At 46.0% G+C, this 23426-nt stretch overlaps 1 protein-coding gene, 1 long non-coding RNA gene and 1 pseudogene across 3 annotated transcripts in view; 2 read left to right on the forward strand and 1 right to left on the reverse strand.

The window, feature by feature from the left end:
• LOC307055807 overlaps nucleotides 1-23426 on the reverse strand; it is an 82381-nt gene that overhangs the window by 18844 nt on the left and 40111 nt on the right. The gene's annotated exons all lie outside the window — the stretch shown is intronic.
• Nucleotides 6696-7421, forward strand: LOC307056224 (RWD domain-containing protein 4-like; annotated as a pseudogene). Its single transcript has 2 exons — nucleotides 6696-6941; nucleotides 7314-7421. The product of its transcript is annotated as an RWD domain-containing protein 4-like (transcript).
• Nucleotides 21702-22004, forward strand: KCNE3 (potassium voltage-gated channel subfamily E regulatory subunit 3; the record flags this gene model as incomplete). The annotated part of the gene is made up of 1 exon (XM_079708570.1): nucleotides 21702-22004. The coding sequence occupies exon 1, from the start codon at nucleotides 21705-21707 to the stop codon at nucleotides 22002-22004; it is 300 nt and encodes a 99-aa protein (XP_079564696.1). The 5' UTR covers nucleotides 21702-21704.

Below are 23426 nucleotides of genomic sequence, written 5' to 3' on the forward strand. Positions count from 1 at the left end.
CAGACAGCCTCACCCCTTCCTGTGCTAAGGGAGAAACAGCCCCAGAGAAGATAAGTGGTTCCCCCAAGGTCCTACACTTGCAGTAGGAGCCAGAATTAGAATTTAGAATGTCTTCAGACACCCCATAAATATATCAGGGAGAAGGATATAGCACTCCCCTTAGAGAGAAGTTTAGAAGAGAGAGAAGGGGTGGGGATCAGGATGGGGGAAGTTGATGATTTCTGGACTACAGAATTTCAGACGTGAGGGATGCAAGGGATTTCAGAGCCCATCTAGAAGGCTCCTCTGATAGCCACTCTGACAAGGAAGCTCTACTTGCTCACCTCCAAGATAAGAAGCCCATTCCCATCAGAGGCAGCCTGTCCCACACTCCCAGTGAGCAGAGATCTGGATCCTGTGACTCTCCCACAAGCCCGCTTGGTCTCAGGTCTTCTCTCTAGGACTCCACAGAACATGCCTGCTCCCTCTGCCCAGGTATGTGAGTTGTGCTCATGGCACACTTACTCCCCTCTTCTCATTTCTCATTTCTGCTCAACTGTGAATCTCCTATCTGCCCAAATCATATCTGTTTTCCAAGGCCTACTATAGAGGATACTTGTTGCTTCAGCCTGTATAGCCATTTAGACTACCTCTGATAGTAGCATCCAGATTTTCCTTCGGGAATCACCCCCGACCAGTTTTATGTGTGTGTATTTGTTTGTTTGTTTCTTTCCATTGAAGTATAATTGGCATGTAACATTATATTAGTTTCAGGTATACAACATAATGATTTGATATTTGTATACATTGTGGAATGATGACCACAATAAGTCTAGTTAACATTCATCCCCTTACACTGTTATAAAATTTTTTTTCTTGTGATGAGAATTTTTAAGATTTATTCTTTTTTGTTTTTTGAAGGGAGGTTTCAGTTATTCAGTGTTTCCAGTTTTTCAATAAGGGATACAGATGGAAAAGTCAGGGCCTCTTCCCACAGAGTTTACAATCTGGGGAGAGAACAAGAGAGATACCACATAACAGAGGCAAATAATTCTAGGAGATAAATGTCCCTCAATGTGTTTTTCAAAATACAAGTTCTTACACAAACGTGTAACTAAATACTGACTCCATGGTGCTTCAGTTATATCTGAAAGGGCTTTGAGAAAATAAGAAGTCCTGTTACTGGATAAAACTAGTGGTCCATCTCACCTTTCCAGCAGCACCAAAGGAAGTTGTAGGGAGAGCAGAGGTTAACTGTCAAGATAGCTTTTAATTTGTAAATTTATCCAAAGTTTGAAAATATCATGGGGATTCTTAGGAATCCCACTAGTCAGTGAATGGCCTACCTATATGTCCACTACATCTACAGACTACACACACACCCACTCAGATGATTCTCAGAATAGGGGTATATGAGAAGTTAATTCTCATGCCTGGCTTTGTGGTTCTTCATCTTTCCCTCTCATATCTTCAATCACCTGTGTCACAGGACACATATAAGTAGTTGGGAAGTGTTAAACTCTAACAGTAAAGCAAAATCAGAGTTAAAGGCAAATGTTTAATGAATCATGTTCAAACACAAGCTAGTCAATGAAGCACTTTAGGTTCAAAGGGCCAGATATTCTGCATTCCCAAGAAATCGCCATCAGCTTCTCATTCTGGTTAAATATTTTCACCTTGCATTTTGCGGCCACAAAATTAGTGGTACATTTTTGAGTGTTGATCTATCACTCAAAGATTCAAATTAGGGGACTGAAAGAAAACATTTTGTATCTGTGTATTTTAAAAAATCTGTCAATGAACAAGGAGCCAGGTGTCAGTTTCCTATGGGGGGAATGTTCTCATGGAGGTACTGTAAGGGTAAGTCAGTCCGCTTCATTTCTTGTTTTTTAACATTCTGTGGTGCCGCCATTGTCCTGTTCAGGTTCAGGAAGCTCATTCAGTGGTATTGCAACATCCTCATAAGGCAGCTTGTCTTCTCACCAAGCATCATCAATCAAATCCAAGATCCTTCCATCTCTCTGTACCTCACTGTCCATTCTCCTGCAGCTTTAATCTTGCCAGGTCTGCAAGCCAAAAAGGTTATTTCCTAAACATGAAGACTGAGGAGATGATGTAATCCAGCAGTAGGGTTCTCCAGGGTTTTTAGCCTGGATGTGTCTTTTGGCATGATATCACCCTGAGAAAGACTCATCTCATCTGTTTATTTATAAGATCATAGTCCCTCCTAGCTGATTTTCCCGGTCACACACAGATGCCACCTTTTTGTAGAGTTTTCTCAGATCACTCCAGCTTCAGCACACATTCTGCCCTTGATCGGTTCCTTCTTGTCCTTATGATCCACTGAACAAGTTAGGTCGGCTTTGTGACTGATTGCTCAGGCATTATTGTTTCCAATTGCTGTGTGTAAATTTTGTATCAATGACTCAGCATATCTTTCCCCAATGTGGCCTCAATCTTTTCCCACCTGTCCCTCTTCCGGACACCTCTAACCCTGTCATACTTTCCAACCTTTGCACTTAAAGGTCTCTTTGCCCCATCACTAACACCTACTTTTCCTTCCAAACTCAGAGTTGGACGTCAGCTCATCGGGGTCATTATCCCATTTCCAGAGTTAGGCGTTAAGCTGCCTTCACTCTTCAGGGGTTGGCAGAGTGGAAAGCATAGGGCGGGCAGTGACCAGGACACCTCCACCATCCCAAGCACTTTGCCACACTCGCCAGAATAAGCCATTACCACTTTCCTGAACAAAATTTTTCTTACACGCGTGACTATCCCAGTGCTTCTAATGCTCTATCTTGTTCCTTTTTTCCCAGCTAACCCCCAGTCAATCTAAAAACTTGGCTCCCAGGTCGCCTCCTGCAGGAACTTTCTCTAAGCGCCCGGAAGAACGCGGTCCCCGCCCCTCCGCGGGCGCCATAGTTCCCTGGGCACAGTGAATGGTCCCCATCGGGAGCTTGTTGCATTGCCCACCACAGGGTCTTCCCAGACAGGCGGTGCCTACGTTCCCCGGGGCAGGGCAGTTTTATCCATCTCTGTTTTAGAGCTCTGTAAATGTGTAGTTACATTAGCAAAGCTAGAACGCCTCCCCCTCCACCCCCCTGCTAAAAGTGACCCTCGCAGGCCACCACCGTTGGTACAGGCATGGGAGGCCGCTCTACAGCCCAAGATTTATTCTTTTAGCAACTTTCAAACATGCAATCCAGTATTACTAACTATAGTCACCATGCTGTACATTACATCCTCATGGCTTATTTCATTCATTCATTCATTTATGGCCGTGCCCCACAGCTCCTGGCATCTTAGTTCCCCGACCAAGGATCAAACCCGGGCCCACAGCAGGGAAAGCACAGAGTCCGGGAATTCCTGGCTTATTTATTTTATAACTGGAAGTTTGTACCTTTTGCCCCCTCCACCCATTTCCCCCACCCAAGTGTATGTGGTTTGAATAGAGATGACACACCCCCTACCAGCTTCTGTGACTGGGATAGGCACTGGGTCCGTTTCAGGACAATAAGAGTCTGACCCAAGACTTCTGTCAGGAGGGTTGTGGGGGAAAGAAGCTCTTTCTACCGGTTTCATTCATAGAATAGAGTGTATGCATGGAATTCAGGCAGTCATTTTGTTACCGCAACATGGGATTCTGCCTGAGCATGGAGCATCAGTGAGAAAAGCAGAGACAGCTTCCTGAAGACATCATCTGGGCTCCTGGATCCAGCCATACCTGAAGCTAGATATGTCAGGATTTTATAATTTTATGAGCTGAGAAATTCCCTTTTCTACTTAAGTCAGTTTGAGCTGGGTTTTCGTAAGATTCCTGATGGATACATCCCTCATCTCTGCAAACCCTAGTCCACACTGAACCCACATTCTTCTGCATTCCCATAGCCCTTATTGTTTAAACCATAAGATTCAAAAGTCCATATTTATACAACCATGAACACACATGCCCTTATTAATTTTTTTTCCCCATGTTGTGCTGCTTGCGTGATCTTAGTTCCCCGACTAGGGATTGAACCTGTGCCCTCGGCAGTGAAAGCATGGCATCCTAACCACTGGACCACCAGGGAGTTCCCAATAGCTATTCTTTATGGAACACTTGCTATGTGCCAGGTATCAGGTGAAGTACTTTAAATACAATATCTTACTTTAATCCATACAACCATAAGATGTAGTTGTTTTTAATCCCCATTCTACATAAGGAAACTAAGACTCAGTGAGGTTAAGTTCTCACAGCTGATAATTGCAGGGCTAGGATTCAAACCCAGCTCAGTTGGACCCCAGAAGCTGTGTTCTTGAGCACTCTTCCACCTTGCTGCCCAGGACACAGCATGTGTGAGGGTGAGGAAGAAGAGGCCACTGAGATTTTCAGTCTCCTGACACCACACCTTGTTGCACGTCTTCCAGTGCTCTTTTCACTGCTCTTTGCTGCCTGCAGGGGCAGGAGAATGGTTAAGCTCAGAACAAGAAGACAAATGTTCTGTGGGCTAAACTGACAGGCCAAGAGGAGACAAGATTGCAGAAGCACAGACACAGGCTCCTGATGAGTAATGGAATAAAATTACTTGATGTGATCATTAAACTTCCTCTGTGATTCATGCTCTATTTTCCTTGGTAACCCAGGCTTCTGAGACTGTTGACGACAGACATCATCCATGCTCGTCCTACCTCCCAACGCTTCTCCCCCACCTACTAGACAGACATTGAGTTACATCCTGGGTATTCTATGGTGAAAAAGATACACCTGGCCTGTCTTCTTGTAGCGCTTACAGTCTAATGGGAAAGGCAGACCCCAAATCAATATACAGATAAATAGAAGACTGGGTTGGGGTTGAGTCCTATGAAGAAAACAAACAGGGAATTGGATGGATGATGGTTGCATTTACCAAGAGACAGAAAACTGAAGGGAGCAGGGAAGGAAGTCACGAGTTCCAGCCACAACATGTTATCCAAACAGAGATGTCAAGTAGGTAGTTAGATATAGGAGTCTAGTGCTCAGAGGAGAGAGGTCTGGCCGAGGGGTTGAAAGAACATCAGGCTCTCTCAGGTTCTATCTCTTCTTGGAAGCTTTCCCTGATAATGTAATTCCTAGTGACCTTTCCTTTCATTACCTTTATTCATTCATTCATTTATTCAACAAATTCTCAGTAAGGTCTACTCTGTGCAGACTTAGTGCCGGCTTAGTGCCCTTAAGGAGCACTAAGGTGTGGAATCAACGAATAAAGTAGACAATTATAACACAGAATGGTAAGTGCTGTGTTCAAGGGAAGTGTAAGGGGCTGTAGGAGAATGGCCTTCTGCATCAGCCAGGTCCAGCGGGAAGCAGATGGCCACATTACATCAGTAATTTGAGGAGGCTCTATTCAAAGAGGTGGGCAGGGAGTAGGGAAACCACAAGGGGTTGTGAAGTACCCTGGATCTTGAAACATTTGGGCACCATTACCTCTCCAGGCCTGAAGGGGAGAGGAAAGGGGGTGGTTACAGGAATCCAGAGAAGAGAGGTCTGAGATAGGGCTGACAGACAGGAGCTGTGAGCTTCAGTTGAGGGATGCAGCAAGAACAACAGTAGCAAAATATATATATTTTTTAAAGTTAAGTAGATCAGATTGGAAAACAAGGCAGGGAAGGGCTTTAAGGGAGGGCAGGAGAAGGGAGGGATTAGGATTTGTAAATAGGATGGTCAGGAAAGGCCTCACAAAAAAGGTGGCATTTAAGCAAAACTTGAAGGAGGTGTATCTCTAGATGAGTTTTCCCCAGACTCCTTCAGTTGGCCCACTTCACTCCCCCATCCCCCATCTCAAGGTCCAGGGCCTTGTCCCCAACCTCTCTGGATTAGAGAGTTCCCTGAAGGTCCTTCTCAGACTACGGTTTCCCCAGGAGAGGAGTTCTGTTTCATCCTTCCTTTTCTCATCTAATAACACTAGAAGCTGCCATTTATTAAGCATGTGCATCACACTCTTGGCATGTTACACACATTGGGCCATCTAAGCCTCATAGCAAGACTGCAAGGCACAGCTGGGGAAAATTAGGCAGTTCGGCCCACTTTCCATTGGCCTCTTGGCCAGCTGCCTTCCCTAACAGGGTTCCTGCCCCATCTTCACTCCAGAGAAGGGGAAATGGAAGATAGGCCTTAAGTTTTTGAAGGACTGAAAAAGGGAACAAAGATTAGGAGTGTACTTGATGTCTCCATTGTGCACAAGGACCAAAGGGTAGAAGTCAATAGGAGGCAGTATTTATCAAAGTGTGAGGACATCCTAACAATCAGAGCCTCAGATGCCTTGGTGGCAATGAGCTCCTTTTCACTAGAGGTGTGCAAGAGAAGCTGATGAATCTGTTGTCAAAAATGAAATATAGGCCAGCCCCTAGCCAGCAGCTTCATGATGCCCAAGGGCCAGGGGTGCGTGCATGACTCTCCTCTGCCCTGTGAAGGGTGTGCCTCCCACCACTATGGGCCTCGGAGCCACTGCCCTCATTTTCTCTTGCTGTCTTGAATGTAGTCCAAGGGAGGTGCCTTGCAACCAGCGCACTGAGCGCCAAGAAGGACCAGGAGATGGAACTGGAGGCACCACATTCTACTTATGAAGGAGATGAAAAGTTTCCAGGAATTAAGTCCAGTTTCATTTCAGTATAAGATAGGAGAAAATGGTGATCCCAAAGCCTTCTTCATAGAGATTTCCTGGACAGAAACATATCCTCAAACACCTCCAGTCATATCTATGAACGCATCTTTTAGCACCATATCATCAGCTGTAAAGCAGAGCATATCAGCCAAGTTACAGGAAGCAGTGGAAGGACCGCCATGACCCACATGTTGTTTGAATATGCGAAGGACAATAAACAGCAGTTCATGGAGAATCACCATCCCTCTTAATTCTACGACATCCACAAGAAATATCATCTTGTTTGAAATTCCTAATACAGCCCCGTCAAGTGAGAAAAAAAGACAACTTTCAAAAGCCCAGAAGGAACTATATCCAATCTCCTGGGATAAACCATATGGAAAAAAATATTTTAAAAAAGAATGTATATATGTGTATAACTGAGTCACTTCGCTGTACAGCAGAAATTAGCACAACATTGTAAATCAACTATACTTCAATTAAAAAAATAGAGAATTAGGGGACTTCCCTGGTGGTCCAGTGGCTAGGGCTCTGGGCTCCCAATGCAGGGCGCCCGGGTTTGATCCCTGGTCGGGGAACTAGATCCCACATGCATGCTGCAACTAAGAGTTCACAAGCCACAATGAAGATCCCGTGTGCCACAACTAAGACCCAGTGCAACCAAATAAATAAATATTTTTTAAAATAGAGAATTAAAAAAAAAAAAAAGCCCAGAAGCATAAGTTGGTAGATAAAGCAGATCACAAAGGAGAACTTCCTCGAGGATGGAACTGGGTTGATGTGGTGAAGTTAAGTAAAACTGGCTTTAAAGATGATGAATAGCACTTGGAATTTGAGACATGGGAAGAGCATCTTTTAAAAAATAAACTGGGTTCAAAATCTTTTATTACTCTTTTCTGGTATTGAAGTGGCTTTTTATAAAACAGATTTTTTTGATTTATTTCTTACATAAAAATGTTTTAAGCTGAAAGTGCATGAGGAGATCTGGTTGTATTAAATTATTTTTACAAACTTACCTTAATAAAAGGTGAAAATGTTACTGATTAGTATACTTTATGAAGCCAATTGAGTTCTGTAAATGGACAAATATGGGGAATAATAATCAACGTTAACTCATATGATCTTATTCTAGTTGGCGTAATTTTTTTTTTTTTTTTGCGGTACGCGGGCCTCTCACTGTTGTGGCCTCTCCTGCTGTGGAGCACAGGCTCCGGGCGCGCAGGCTCAGCAGCCATGGCTCACGGGCCCAGCCGCTCCGCGGCATGTGGGATCTTCCTGGACCGGATGTGTCCCCTGCATTGGCAGGCAGACTCTCAACCACTGCGCCACCAGGGAAGCCCCCGGTGTAATTTTTTTAAAAGAATATGAAGCCCTTCTCAAACTCTCATCCCAGTGGGGCAGAATACTGAGTGAACAATTAGTCCACAGCATGATCCATATCGATAGGCTTCTCATCTTAGTGAAGTCTTCATCTCTTCTTTCTCTTAATTACTGAAGCATAAATTGCTTCAGAGATTTAAATACTAGTATTTGAATTTTATACATAATATTGTTTGTAGTTACTTTTTACTTTTCAAGGGTGAACTGCTTATTTTTAATAAACGAATATCTGTTTATACTTTTCTCTTGGTTTGGGTCACAATGTTCAATTATAAGAGCTTTCAATGGAACATTGAACAGGAGAATATAAAAACAAATCTGCCAAATACATTAGAGAGCATTTGAATAGAAGTGCTGGTTTCTATTTAAAACATTTCTCTTTGCTGTATATACCAAAATAGATGGGAGTAAAGGATGACTTAATATTTAATTTTTGTATTGTCAGAGACAATGGTTTAAAGAAATTCCTATTTATGTATTTTTAGTTGTTTGTAACTGAGGTCTTCTAAATGGTTTAATATAAAACCACAATGCTAGTCTTGCTTCTTTTCAAGTATCCAAATGTATTTCTCAGCATCTTTAAAATAATAGACTTAGAAGTCTTTCAACTGCTGAACTGTAGTACATGCTTATTTTTTTTTTTAATCATTAACAGAGGAAACTATTGGTGTAGTTTTACCAGGAAGTTATTGATCTGTATGTGTGATTCACAGTGATTCTGTATGTGCTCCCCAGCTATAAGGACACATAGGATGGACTTACCTGGTGGCGCAGTGGTTAGGAATCCGCCTGCCAATGCAGGGGACATGGGCTTGAGCCCTGGTCTGGGAAGATCCCACATGCTGCGGAGCAACTAAGCCGTGTGCCACAACTACTAAGCCTGCATGCCTAGAGCCCGTGCTCTGCAACAAGAGAAGCCACCACAATGAGAGGCCCGCACACCACAACAAAGACCCAACGCAGCCAAAAATAAAAACAAAAACAAAAAAACCCCACATAGGACTACTGCAGTGGTATCTGGAAGGGTTCATTGTTGGTTCCTCAAGTCACAGTTATGCAGCTTGGGTCTGAGTTTTTAAAGAATAGCTAACTTTTAAAGAAGTTTCCTTAGCAAAAGAGCAGTTGAGTTGTGACCATGGTTTTTACTGGGCTAACCTGGCTTCAGTTAAATCATTTGAATTGTGAAGTAAGTATAATTATGGTGAAGAAGTTCAGCCTCATTTTCAAATGCTGAATCACATTTTATTTCTTGAATTAATATGATATAAACATTAAAATTCAGGACCATTGGAATATGTTGATTTGTTTGCTTGTGTTTTTAAAGAAATTGAAACTGCTACATTTGCTAGTGGAAGAAAATGGTTTGTTTTGCTCTGAAGATTCTGAAATTGTTCAGGCTTATCATGGTTCATAGATTACAAAAACTAATGCTAGCTAAATGCCAATTAACTATTTTTACTCTTTTTATATGAAATGTACAAATTTTGGAGGTGGGGTGATGGTGGCAGTGGTGCCTCTTACTGCCTTATTAAAACAGCTGAACATGCTCAGAAAATGATGATGGCATCATTTTCTAAGTTTGTTTACTTAAAATTGTATGGAATGACACAATTAATAAGCAATAAAGCCTCTATTACACACACACAAAGAAATATAGGGAATTCTTGGGTAAGGGATTTGACTAGATAACTCTAAGAGTCCTTCCAACTTAGGTTCTATCACTAAATGATTCTAGAACTCTAACGTGGTATGATTCTAAGACTGTGATTCCAAAATTTTATTAGGACAAGAGACAATCCCTAACTTCAGAGAACTCACAATCTAGTAGATGAGGTGGACAAATAGTGACTTCATAACTGTAATAAACAGTCCTATAGATTAGATGCAAGGCTTGGCAGGATGTGGGAAGGAATGCTTACTGAGCCATGGCTGTTTCCTCAAGGCTGGTCTCAAGAACCACTTGCATCACAATCTCTCCAGAAGCTTTTTTTTAGAATGCTAATTTCTGGGCTCTAGTCCAGATCTCCTGAATCAGAACCTCTGGAGTGGAACCCAAAAGTCTACTTCACTTAAAATAAAGGCCAAGGTGATTCTTAGGTAGACTGTAATTTGAGACTGCCTGCTCAGAGTCAGGATGACTCCACTGAGATATGATATCCAGACAGAAAAAAAAAAAAAAAAAAAGTAGCTGGGTCAAAATATGAAACTACAGAAGTCACACAGAAGTAAAATGTTTTTTTTGTTTGGTTGGTTTTGGGTTTTTTTAAACATCTTTATTGGAGTATAATTGCTTTACAATGTGTGTTAGTTTCTGCTTTACAACAAAGTGAATCAGTTATACATATACATATGTTCCCATATCTCTTCCCTCTTGCATCTCCCTCCCTCCCACCCTCCCTATCCCACCCCTCTAGATGATCACAAAGCACCAAGCTGATCTCCCTGTGCTATGCGGCTGCTTCCCACTAGCTATCTATTTTATGTTTGCCAGTGTATATATGTCCATGCCACTCTCTCACTTTGTCACAGCTTACCCTTCCCCCTCCCCATATCCTCAAGTCCATTCTCTAGTAGGTCTTTGTCTTTATTCCCATCTTACCCCTAGGTTCTTCATGACATTTTTTTCCCCTTAAATTCCATATATATGTGTTAGCATATGGTATTTGTCTTTCTCTTTCTGACTTACTTCACTCTGTATGACAGACTCTAGGTCCATCCACCTCACTACAAATAACTCAATTTTGTTTCTTTTTATGGCTCAGTAATATTCTATTGTGTATATGTGCCACATCTTCTTTATCCATTCATCTGTCGATGGACACTTAGGTTGCTTCCATGTCCTGGCTATTGTAAATAGAGCTGCAGTGAACATTCTGGTACATGACTCTTTTTGAATTATGGTTTTCTCAGGGTATATGCCCAGTAGTGGGACAGAAGTAACATGTTTTGATGAAGATTAGCAATTTTGTACAACATTCCCTCCATGTGATAGGTCTCTTTTAAATGATAGCACTTCTTAGATATAATCTGAGATTCTGTGATTGAGGGTATATGCCTCAGATGTCCTACCTAGAACAGATTTTTTTTAAATTTTAATTTTATTTTGATTCTTTTCTTTTTTAAAATTAATTAATTTATTTTTGGCTGCATTGGGTCTTCATTGTTGCGGGCGGGTTTTCTCTAGTTGTGGTGAGCGGGGGCTACTCTTCGCTGTGGTGCATGGGTTTCTCATTGCAGGGGCTCCTCTCGTTGTGGAGCACAGGCTCTAGGCGCACAGGCTTCAGCAGTTGCAGCTCGCGGGCTCTAGAGCACAGGCTCAGTAGTTGTGGCGTGCAGGCTTAGCTGCTCCACGGCATGTGGGATCTTCCCAGAACAGGGCTCGAACCCATGTCCCCTGCATTGGCAGGCAGATTCTTAACCACTGTGCCACCAGAGAAGCCCTAGAAGAGATTTTTGTTTGCAAGGGAGCCAGAGCTGGCCTCGGTTTTTTGTTTTTTGTTTTAAATTTACTTATTTTATTTATTTATTTTTGGCTGTGTTGGGTCTTCATTGCTGCGCGCAGGTTTTCTCCAGTTGTGGCAAGCGGGGGCTACTGTTCACTGCGGTGCGTGGGCTTCTCATTGCCATGGCTTCTCTTGTTGCGGAGCACGGGCTCTAGGCATGAGGGCTTCAGTAGTTGTGGCATGTGGGTTCAGTAGTTGTGGCTCACGGGCTCTAGAGCACAGGCTCAGTAGTTGCGGCACACAGGCTTAGGTGCTCCGTGGCATGTGGGATCTTCCCAGACCAGGGATCGAACCCGTGTCCCCTGCATTGGCAGGCAGATTCTTAACCACTGTGCCACCAGGGAAGTCCTCTCAGTTTGTTATTAACTATCCCAAGGCCGGAGGCTGGCAAAGAGGGCTCTGATAAGGACTCCCCACAGAGTTCCTGAGAGGCTATTCCCTGCCACTGTCCACTCCCTTGCCCATGGCCTCCTGGCTCTCATTTCCCAGCTGTCCCTGGATGCTTCTCTTCTCTGGAAACTGCAGTGGCCCCAGCAAGGAAGAAACAGCTTGAGTGAGGGCCTGGTGGCCAGAAAGTGAAGGGTATTCAGGGACAGGGAGCAGCGTGGTGTGGCTGGACACCAGTTGTCTGGGCATGTGAGGGACTGTTGAGACTTGGATGAAATATTGGCCGAGATTAAGGGGAGAGAGTGGCCTAGTGCATTCTGAGTCTGAGCTCTGCCAGTGACTTCCTTAGTGAGCTTGGGCAAGTCCCCTTCCCCAAACTGGGCCCCTTCCCCAAACTGCATCCTGTCTGGAAAAGAGGGTTTGTGTTAGAATCAGATGATTTCTCCAGTGACTATCCGGCTTTAATATTTTGGATTCTAAGATCTCATCTGACCCTAACCATCACCCTGTGAAGAATGCATGCAGGAACTGTACCCGTTTTATAGCGAGGAAGCCATGGCCCAGTGAGGAGCAGTGACCAGCCCACCACCATACAACCACGTAGGAGCAAGGTCTGATTCCACCAGCACCCGACGCTCTTCTGAGATCCTCCTCAGACCGGGCAAGCTGAAGCGAAGCAAGGAACATTCGGTCTCAGGTCCAGGAAGCAGGCGCTGCAGGGAACGGAGAGGTCGCAGTGCACAGCTGGGTGAGGGCAAGCAGCTGGGTGAGGCCAAGCAGCTGGGCGGAGGCGCCCGAAGCCAGCTCCGGGAGAAGTGGGTGTGTTAGGGGCCGGGCGGGGCCGGGTGAGGGGACGCCCCGAGGAAGGGAAAAGGCAGTTGAGCGCGGGTTGGAGCGCAGAGCGGAGGGGGCACAGGCGGTGCTGGCCGCGGGCTGCGAGCAGGGGGGCTGGCGGAGCGCCTTGGGGCGCAGTGCAGGGCACCCGCGAGCCCAGGGCGAGGTGTCCAACGAACAGACGGCGCCCCTGGAAGCCTTGCCGACCGGCAGGTAAGGCGCACCCGCCGGCTCGGGAAGGCTGAGCCGGCGCCGGGGGTAGAAATGAGGGGTGTATCCGCCTCCCTGGAGGCCGCCGACCCGACGTAGGGGGCGGCTCAGATACATACTGATCCTCCCCTGGACAGAGCCACAGGGATCCCGGGGCGCACGTGGGAGCGCGAAGCTGGGCTCCTGGCACGCCTTGCCCGGAAACCGTGGGGGCTTAGGTCGGCACTCACGGGCCCCGGGACGGAGGCACCCAAGCTCCTTCCACATCCACAGATATGCGAGCGCACAATATAACCACCAACCTGCGGCTCCGCAGCGCGAGCACACGCGGAAATGGCGCTCCGGGACCCGGTGTGCCTTCTTGCTTGGCGGGAGCCGCTTGCTCAGCGTGCGAGTTGACTTGCCCATTCGCTACTTTATTGTGCGCCTCGCCCTATGCGCCCCAGTCCTGGGAAAAGCCTAGGAGCTCCCTTAGACGTCTTCTAGTACTAGTAACATAGATCTAGGCTGGGAGTCAGGAGACTTGAGTTCTAGTTTACAGGTTGTGTAAACCTGTGCCAATCGCCCACCTGCTCTGTGCTTTGTGCGTTCTTTTCCTGGGTCACCAAATGTAAAATGAGCCTCCTGGTCCTGTTGCCCATGTACTCCGTATGGCATGTGGGGGAAGGGGAGTGGACCCGGGAGTCTCTTGTTTAGAAAGTACAGGAGGGCTTCCCTGGTGGCGCAGTGGTTGAGAGTCCGCCTGCCGATGCGGGGGGCACGGGTTCGTGCCCCAGTCCGGGAAGATCCCACATGCCGCGGAGTGACTGGGCCCGTGAGCCATGGCCGCTGGGCCTGCGCGTCCGGAGCCTGTGCTCCGCAACGGGAGAGGCCACAACAGTGAGAAGCCCGCGTACCGCAAAAAAAAAAAAAAAAAAAAAAAGAAAGAAAGTACAGGAGTTCAGAGCCCTGTGTGAGGGCCCTTGGAGAGTGTCTCCTCCTATCCCCCCTCCCCACTCCTCAGCAGTTTGCATAAGGGGAATCTGAGGCCCAGGGGGGAGATGGCTCGCCCAGGGTCACACCAGGGACCAGACAGAAGCAGAACCCAATTCTCCTCACTCCTAGCCCAGGGCTGATTCCACTTCAGCTACAAAAGTGAATTGTAAATGTGTTAGCTGCTCTTGATCTCCTGGCATCCAGCCAGTTACCCGCTCTGAATGGAGGAGAGCCAAGCTGGAGGCAAGGAAACTGCTTTCAGATGTTCTTGACTCCTTAAGATGAGAACAAACAACCTTCATCCCTCACTCACTCCACACTTTGCAAAACACATTTCTATCTATAAACTGAATGGGTGGATGCTCAAAATGCCTACTAAGAGGGAGGCAAGACAAGATATCCCATCTTACTGATGGGCAGAATGAGGCCCCAGAGTGGAGAAATGACTTAACCAAGACACACGGCTAGACATGTCTACAAAATAGGGGCAGGTCTCTTGACTCCAACTCTGGTGTGTTCTCTATCACCAGCAGGACTACAGAATGGTACCCCTAAATGCAGAGAGATTACAGGGCTGATCAGAGAGGACGAGAAACAAGGAAGGCTTCTGAAGGAGGTAAGTGTGTCTGAGAATCAAGAAAAGTAATAAAGAACCTCCTGGCTTCTTCTGAGGGTAGGAGAACCTAAGGTGGGGAGAGGGGACATAGGGATAGCTGTTCTTGGTAATACTGGGGGGCGGCAGAGGAGATAGGGAAACAGAAAAGGAAACAGGTGACCAGGCTGCCCAATAATTCTCTCTTATGTTTACATAATACTTTGCAATTTCTAAAACACCTTTCCCCCTTGGTCTCCCCGAGTTGCCGTGTGAGGCAAGCAGAACTGGGGTAATTATCCCCATCTCATAGATGAGATTCAGAGAACATAAATGCAGTGCTCAAGGTCACATAGCCAAGCATACAGCCAAGAATTGGAACCATGAAAGGCATACCTGAAAGGCAAGATTAGAGGCTGGGAGACTGGGAGTTGGACTGTGTGTGTGCAGCAGGTGGGTGGGTGTGGCTGCCCCCTGGGTGGGTACACAGCTAAGCTGCTGCTGGTGTTTTGGGGCCAAGAATGTTTGCCCTTTGGATTGAATGGGGTTCCGGTGCAGGGAATATCTGGGCTTCCAAAGGCGGCTTAGAATTCCTCCTCCCCTGACTCACTTGCGCACCTGACTGAGATGGTGTCTTTTCTTTGAGCTTCCCCTTCCCCAGACCAAATGGAATCTGTTTTGGCCTGCCCTTGAAGTTGCTTTTTAAGTGCTGTAAGCTGTTTTCATGAATGCGTATGTGTGTGTGCAGGGGGGAATAGTCTAATAAGAAGAGACATTTATCCACCTATTCTTGAGTGCCTTCTCTAAAGAAATGTATGAGGCACAGGTCCCTACCTTCACACCTCCCAGCACACAGTTTAGTATATCTATATCTAATTTATACAGATATACACACCCAATTTCAGTACAGCATAGTGCTCTAATAGGGTTTTATGAAAAGCACTTTAGGAACAGACAAGAAGAAGAGACTTAACTGGCTAGGGAGTGGGGAAGGTGGTGTCTCAGGAGAGGGTCTACAGAGGTTATACTGGAGCTGGGTCTTGAAGGATGAGTAGGAGTTCACTAGGCAGATAAAAAAGAGGAAGGGTATTTCTGCCTAAGAAAACAGCATGAGCAAAGGCAAGAGGTGTGCAAGTGCAAGGAATGTTTGGGGAATGGCCTATAGCTCAGTATCATGGGGCACAGGCAGTGAGGAGAGCTGTGGTGAGATGGGGCTGGAGGCAGGGTCATATCCAAAGGAGCTTGAATGATAATCGCAGGAGGTTAGACCGTCCTATAGGCAACAGAGGACTTATAGTGGAAAGAAATGTGGATGAGATACCTATTTCTGGTCCCAGTTCCTAGGCTGTGAGACCTTGAGCAAGTGATTTCCTCTTGGGGTGGGGTGGGTTTTCCCACTGGTTGAATGAGGGGGTTACACCAATGACGTGATTATTAAGATCCCTTCCAGCTCAGATTCTATTTCTGTGTCTCCTTCTAACTATAAGTTAAGGTTCCTCTCCCACCAGCCCATGGTGGTGATAAGACCACCAGAGGGGCCAGAGGCAAAACTGTGCATTCCCAGGAGTTGTCCTTGGATCCACTTGCTTTATGTGGCCTTTTCCCCCTGCCTCTCTACTACATTTCCAAGCACTTCAGACACTCAGTCTGCAAGAGTAGCTGAAACAGAGCATAGGGAAACCAAAAGAACCGATGGTGGCGTTTCACTTTTCCCCAGAGAAACCTGAAAGAAAACCTTACTAAGATACCCAGTTCATCCTCCAGGTCCCAGCTTTATGCCTCCATCCCCAAGTAAGAGGCCAGGCGAGCTCAAGTCAAGAACATTTTGGGCAAACCTGTTAATGTGCTGGAAAGAGTGACATCGGGGTGTGGAGGAAGAGAGTGCACCTGGCTTGTATGGAAAAGCAGGAGTAGGTCTGGAGCAGAAAGGGCCATGGGGAGCAAGACTAGAAAGGAAGGTTAACTCCTCCAAAAGTTACCAACTTCTCCCCTTACTGGATCCTCAGTTAAGATTGGCAAGAGTGACTTCCCTGGAGGTCCAGTGGTTAAGACTCCGCGCTTCCAATCCAGGGGGTGCGGGTTCGATCGCTGGTCAGGGAACTAAGATCCCACATGCTAGTGGTGTGGCCAAAAAAAAAAAAAAAAGATTAGCAAGAATCTGTAGTGCAGGAAAAAGGAGTAGTGGTGAACTTAGAGGAGATGATGTCCCAGGACATGAAGAGCCTGTGTTTGGTGTGATATGCAGCTCAGATGCCAGAAGACATTGCCATTTGTAGCGGAAAGAGCACCTGAACAGCACACCAAAGACCTGGGTTCTCATCAGAGCTCTGCCATTTACTAGCCATGTCATTTTGGACTAGTCACTTCCCCTCTCTGACCTTCAGTTTTCTCAATTACAAAATGGAGGGGTTGGCCTAGAATCTAGATTCTAAACGATCTTCAAAATCTCTTTTCAGTCACTGTTCATCTCCCTTCCTAAATGATTATCTCTTGTTTCAAGTCAGGGACTCTCCAAGGCAGGAGCTCTGTCTTCCCCATCCAAAGAGCTTCACAATCAGCTACTGTCTTGAAGAGGGAAGCCAAGGAGCTCAGAAAGAGGAACAAAATTCCCCACATCGCCAGCTGCCAATTCCCAACTTGGGACCCAGAGGCAGGTCATAGGGAACCAAGCTGTCCCTTTATGAGCTCTCTGCCTCTCCTTGCACACAGGTCCTCCATCCCACCTCAACCCAGCTTCTAAAGATATGCAACTGTGGCTCCTTTGCACGTTCCATCAGAACTACAAATATCCATCCAGGTCTATCCAGAGAGGCACTGGAAGGAGGGTGTGAGGAATGAATGGTTTTGTGAACCTTTACTCCTCTCACTGAACTCCACCTCAGAGCCCACCCTGTCCCCGACGCTTTCCCCCTACCCCCACTTTCTAACAGAGTCTGTCTCCCCCAGGCTAGATCACCCTGGCAGGTGAGCTATAAAGAGGAAAAATGAACAAGTCAGCAAATTTGGCCTTCAGTTTATCTAGGCTGGAATACTAAGTGTAACTTAGTCCTGGGACTCTGAAGCATCTTAACCTGTGAGGAAAGAATCTGCAGTCTTCTCTATCTCGTGATTTGAGGGACTCTAGAGAGCCCCCCAAATCCTCTCCCACCAGCCTACCCAATCTCCCAAATCTCACATACGGTTTTGTGGTATCTTCATGTTAGAGCTGATCAGGACCTTATAAGATTACATAGTAAAACCCTTTCATTTTACAGATGCAGACAGAAGCTGGGGCCCAGAAAAGGGAAGTCACATGCCCAAAGTCACACAAGTAGCAGCTGAACCAAGACAGCTCTTTGGTTTTCATTTCTTTCACTGTAAAATGAGGGAGGTTAGATTAGATGGACTCTGAAGGCCCTGCCAGCCTCTGCTCTGCACAAATAAAACCACCACCACATCTGTGGAGTGTCTAGTGCCAGGCACTGCATACTTTTCTTCTTTAATTTTCACAACAAAGCTATGGTACAGATAGTGTTGATGCCATGCCTATGTTTATACCCAGTCTATCCAAATAGGTTGACTGGTAACATCATTTGTTCCTACGTAAAATAGCAACCCAATTGCTGGCTGCCATTCTGCCACTCACATCATTTCCTTGGGTCTCAGGCCCTTTCAGCCTTTTAGAGGCTCCTGCTAAGATGCCAGTACCCTGGGGAAAGGGGATGTTTTAGACTGCACTGTTAGCTGGTCCTTGAGCAGCAGCTCATGTGTTGAACTGAGGTTTCTCATGAAGTCACCCAGATGAGACATTGTGAATCTGGAGTCGGGGGACAGCAATCAGATGTCCCTTGGCCATGGCACAGTTCCTATGACTGCAACCCTAGGTTGGCCTGATCCAGCTGCTGCAGGAAGGGGAGGGGAAGCTGCAGGGTGTCAGCACCCACAGCACAGATATTGCACAACCTTTGGGGCTTGGCCTCGGGCGATCCACCCTTGTTCTGAAGTTTTTTCTGTGTGTCTAGTTCCTTCTTTTTCTGTCCCCTCCCCCACCCAGCTCTGGGCATTCCCAGCTCCCAAAGTCAATATTGAGACCCCAGATGTGTCCAGGGACATCCTGAAGACATGTCAGGACATCCTGAGGGGCTGAGGAGCCTTAGGGCGCCCACAGGGAGATTCCTAGAGCTGACTAGGAGCCAGTGAATTTGCTGTTGTTTGGTGAGTCTTCCAGATGGAGGTGGCCCTCCGTCTGCCTTGTCAGTTCAAACCCCCATGCAAGGCTATCTAAGAAAACTGGTGACAGTGACTACCCTGGGAAAGAAACCTGGGCCACTGGGAACAGAGAGACTGCATTTTCATTGTACGTACTGCTTCAATTTCTTTTTTTTTTTTGCTGTGTATATGTATTTCTCAAAAATGAAAAACAGATTTTCATTTTAATGAAAACTGTGTTTTTTATTAAAATGTATTTTAAAAATCCTCTTCACTATAATAAAAGTATATGCTCAAGCAAGCCTGGGGCAGGGGGCAGAGCAGAGATAATAATCTTTTTTTTTTCTTTTTAATTAAAAAAATTTTTAATGTGGTAAAAAGCAACATAAAATTTATCATCTTAACATTTTTAATGGTACATCTCAGTAGTGTTAACTATCTTTACATTGCTATGCAGCAGATCTCTAGATGTTTTTCATCTTGCAAAACTGAAACTCTGTACCCACTGAACAACAACTCCTGGTGATATTTTTTTTTGATAGATGAGGAAACTGAAGTGCAAACAGGGCGAGAAACTTAATTCCCTCAAAGTGAGCTCTTCCCGCACTTATGCCATCTGTCTGTTGTCTGCTTATAAAACTGTCTGAGGCCCCTTCCTCCTGCAACCACTGCCTTAGCCATTCCCACCCCCAAATGCCTCTCACATCCTCTATCTGTCCCCGCCCCCACCTTGTCATCCCCTCTGCCCCAGCTCAGGACTCAGCACCTTGAGCCCAGACTATTTCACTTATCACTGGGCTCCCTGCCTCCATCCCTGCCCTCTGCCCACATAGCAGCCAGAGTGTCCTTTCCAAGCACAGATCTGATTATTTTACCCCCTTTTAAAATATCATTCCATGGTTTTTCTCCACCTACAGGATAAAGTTCCAACTCTTCAGCCTGGCACTCAAGGCCCTCTATGGTCTGGTTTGGGCCAATGTCTCCATCCCACATCCTATCTTATCCTTTCACGCATCTTACACTCTTTATGCTACTTTCCATTCTTCAAAGTGTGCTTTCTAGTCCATCTGTTTGCTTCCCTTGCCTTCTCTACTTCCAAAAAATCCTTCAAGGTCCAACTCAAATTCTTCCATCACTGTGAACACTCTCTGAGCACTGCTCAGAATTCATCCCTTCTTCCTTTAAGTCCCAGTAGCTCCTAGATTGTCTCCCACATTAAGAGCTGGTGATATGCCCCTGAGTGTAGGGACTGGCCTCCTAGAGCTCCCAGAATAAGGCTGCCCAGGAGTGGGCCTCCATAAACGATGACTGGCCAGGTGATTCACTGAGCCATTAATTTCATTGTGCTGCTCCCACTTTCCATTAGCCCATATGACAAAAGAGGAAGGCACAAATTTGTTGCCTGACAAGTGGAATAGTAGATGAGAACCTATGCCTCCTGGATCTTAACTCTTCCCCTTTTCCATCCAGACAAGGTTGCCCAAGTACTAGATGGCAGGGGGCCCCAAGGCCTTGCATAAAATGTGGGCCAGTCCTGGGTTATTGCTGTATTATTTTGATTCTTCCCCCCAAATTCTGCATTCATAGAGTTCTTCATGAGTATTTATCATGGTCATAACTAACTGTCAACTTTTCCGGGGAAGAGACGTGATGGTTAATAGTCAAGTGTGTTAAACAGCTCTACCTAGATAAAGGAGGGCTTTGGAACCAGTCAGCGAACACTGAGTGCCTGGCCTATGGAGAAATCCAAAGTGGCCATCTTTACTGGAGACCACTGAGGGAAGGAGAACTAGGGTAGTCCCCTAGACTTGGAGGAGAGACACAGCCTTGCTGACCAGGAGCATGTGGTCTGCTGATAACCCTTATCAATAGCAAGAGGACAGCCACACATTGCCTTATATGTAAGTGCTGGGGCAAAGGGAAGGCTGCGATGATAAAGCTTGTGGAGTATGTTGGGAGCACACAAAGGCTTCCTGAAGGAAGTCAGCGTGGAGCCTTGTTTAATGGAATGACATACGTTTTTCCAGAGACTAGGATACAAGGCTGCCTTTGGCTATTTTTCTACATTGTAGACTAAGGATCTCTGAGAGGAAGGAAAAGGAACATCTGTTCTCACCAGTTATATGCCATGTACATAGTGACGTTGTTTTGGAAGGCAGGATAGTTGAGGTGCTAGTGTCTTTTCTCTCTGGGGTGGGTAAAACCCCAAACCAGACTAAGTATTCCTTTCACTCCAAAGCCCTCAGGCCCAGTGCCTGCAGTGGTTATCAGCCTTTCCCTGCTCCCCCAGCCACCTCCTTTCCAACAGAATTTCTCCTCAATAGCTAGGAATATCTAGAGCGGGACCTAGGATGCTTTAGAGGTCAAATGACCCAGCCTCTGGCCTCCAGGTAGGGGGAAATCTAAGCCATCCCCAAACATCTTCTACATGGTGTCTGTGGAGCATAAGAAAGAACTGTGCTGAGGGAGAGTTCTGAGGAATGTCTTCTAACTGTGCCACACAGTCCTCCCCAGAGCTGGTGTGGAGGCCAGAGGAGCTCTGAGCTGGCCGTCGAAGAGCAGGGCTCTATCTCGGCTCTACCTCCAGTATTCTCTGTGATCATGGACAAGCCAACTATTCTCTCTGGGCCTGTGTGTAAAATGGAAGAAATGACATTAAATAATCCCTAAGGCCCTTCTAGCCTAAAGCTCAGTGACTTATAGAGCCCAAAGAAAGGATAGATCAGCATGCTTACAATGGTCAAGGAAGACTTCCTTCCACAAGTATTTATTGAGCACCTACTGAGTGCTGTCGTAAGTGCTCATATATAGCAGTGAATAAAACAGACATATTCCCTGCCTTCCTTGGGCTGGCAGTCTAGTGGAGAAGACAGACAAGTAAACAAGTAGTTAGATAAACTGTGATGTTGGGATTTTAGCGGAGGTCTGAAGGAGTGGGAAGGTCATTCAATCTACAAGTAACAGAAGCCATCCTCTCTCTTTTCTGTCACTACCAGAGCATCCTCCGATTCTTCCCCCACCTGAATCCCTGTTGCTATGGAGACCACCAATGGGACTGAGACCTGGTATGAGAGCCTGCACGCTGTGTTGAAGGCTCTAAATGCCACTCTTCACAGCAACTTGCTCTGCCGGCCAGGGTCAGACAACCTGACTGAAGAGAGGCGGGCCAGCCTACCTGGCCGCAATGACAACTCCTACATGTACATTCTCTTCGTCATGTTCCTATTTGCTGCCACTGTGGGCAGCCTCATCCTGGGATACACCCGCTCCCGCAAAGTGGATAAGCGCAGTGACCCCTATCACGTATACATCAAGAACCGTGTGTCTATGCTCTAATGCTAAGAGGCCGGGGATGGCAGAAGATCAAGATTCCTGAGAATTATCTTGTGGGGCCTCCAGAACTCAGCTGTGTGTTACATCAGGCCTCAGTGTTCTAATCTGTAAGATCAACAAGAAACAGTACTAAGGGAGGTCATCATTAGGGAAGGAGGAGAGGATCTAGCAGACCTAGGCCTTGTGGATAAGGATTTTTTCCAGCAAAGATAGACTTTATAGACAGTAGGAGCCCTTTGAACAAGTATATAAAAGTGGCAGGAATTCCCTGGTGGTCCAGTGGTTAGGACTCCATGCTCTCACTGCCAAGGGCCTAGGTTCAATCCCTGGTCAGGGAACTGAAATCCCACGAGCCGTTCAGTGTGGCCAAAAAAAAAAAAAGTATATATATATACACACACACACACACACACACACACACACACATAAATGTATACATATATAAAAGTGGCAACATATAATGACAAATGAGTGTTCTAGTGGCCGGAGTGTTGGGGGCTAGGGGCTAGAGGAAGGAAAAGAGGAAGTTGTAGCAGAGGGAAATGAGACAGGAAAATGCCCTGAGGACACATTTTTTGATGTGTTATCTTCAATGACCATGAGAAGCAGCAATGATTATCCCATATCACAGACAGGAAATCTAAGTTATGTTACTTATTTATATTTTTTCACATTTTATGTTTTTCAGCCCATTTAACATTTGTGATTTTACCCCCTGTGAGGGAAGCAGAGCAAGTGCCATTCTGCCCATTTGGGCCAAAGCAGTACCATGACTGGAACCCAGGTTCTCTGGTCACCTTGCCTAGTGCTTTGCAAAACTGTGTGCTACCTAGGAGTGGATCTAGGCCTGAAACTTATATAATTCTGGGGGGCCCTCCTTAAGAAAAAGAATTTTAAAATATCTTGTTTTTGCAAGTATTACAAAAACGTATCACCATGTTAATACATTGTTAGGGCCCCCCTCCTAAGATCTTAAGAAGGAGCCATGCAAGTGCAGAGCCCTGACTGTTAAGCCTCACTAGCTCCATGGTCCCTGTACCCTTCCACCCATATCCCAGTACCTTTCCCAGCCCCATCTCCAGCCCTGGGGACTTCACTACCTCTAAGGCAGCCTCTAACATTTTGAATGAATTCTGTGAGTAATTTTCTGATATCAAGTTGAAATCTGCTTCTAGAAGATTATTATCACACCTAGAAGATTATCATATTAAAAGAGGCAGGTACCTGATTCAGTGGAAAGAGAACCAGCCCTGATTCTACTACCAGTGTGGTGTATAAACTGGCTAGACACTTCTCTCTCTGACTCTTGTCCTTCTTCAGCACCGTGAAATAGAAAGTTGAAACCGTTGAAAGTCTCTAAGGGCTCTACCAGATCTGATATTCTAGGCTTCACATACATTGATTTGAACCACATAAAACTGCTGT

Source organism: Hyperoodon ampullatus (assembly GCF_949752795.1).
Source record: "Hyperoodon ampullatus genome assembly, chromosome: 7".
NCBI lineage: Eukaryota > Metazoa > Chordata > Mammalia > Artiodactyla > Ziphiidae > Hyperoodon > Hyperoodon ampullatus.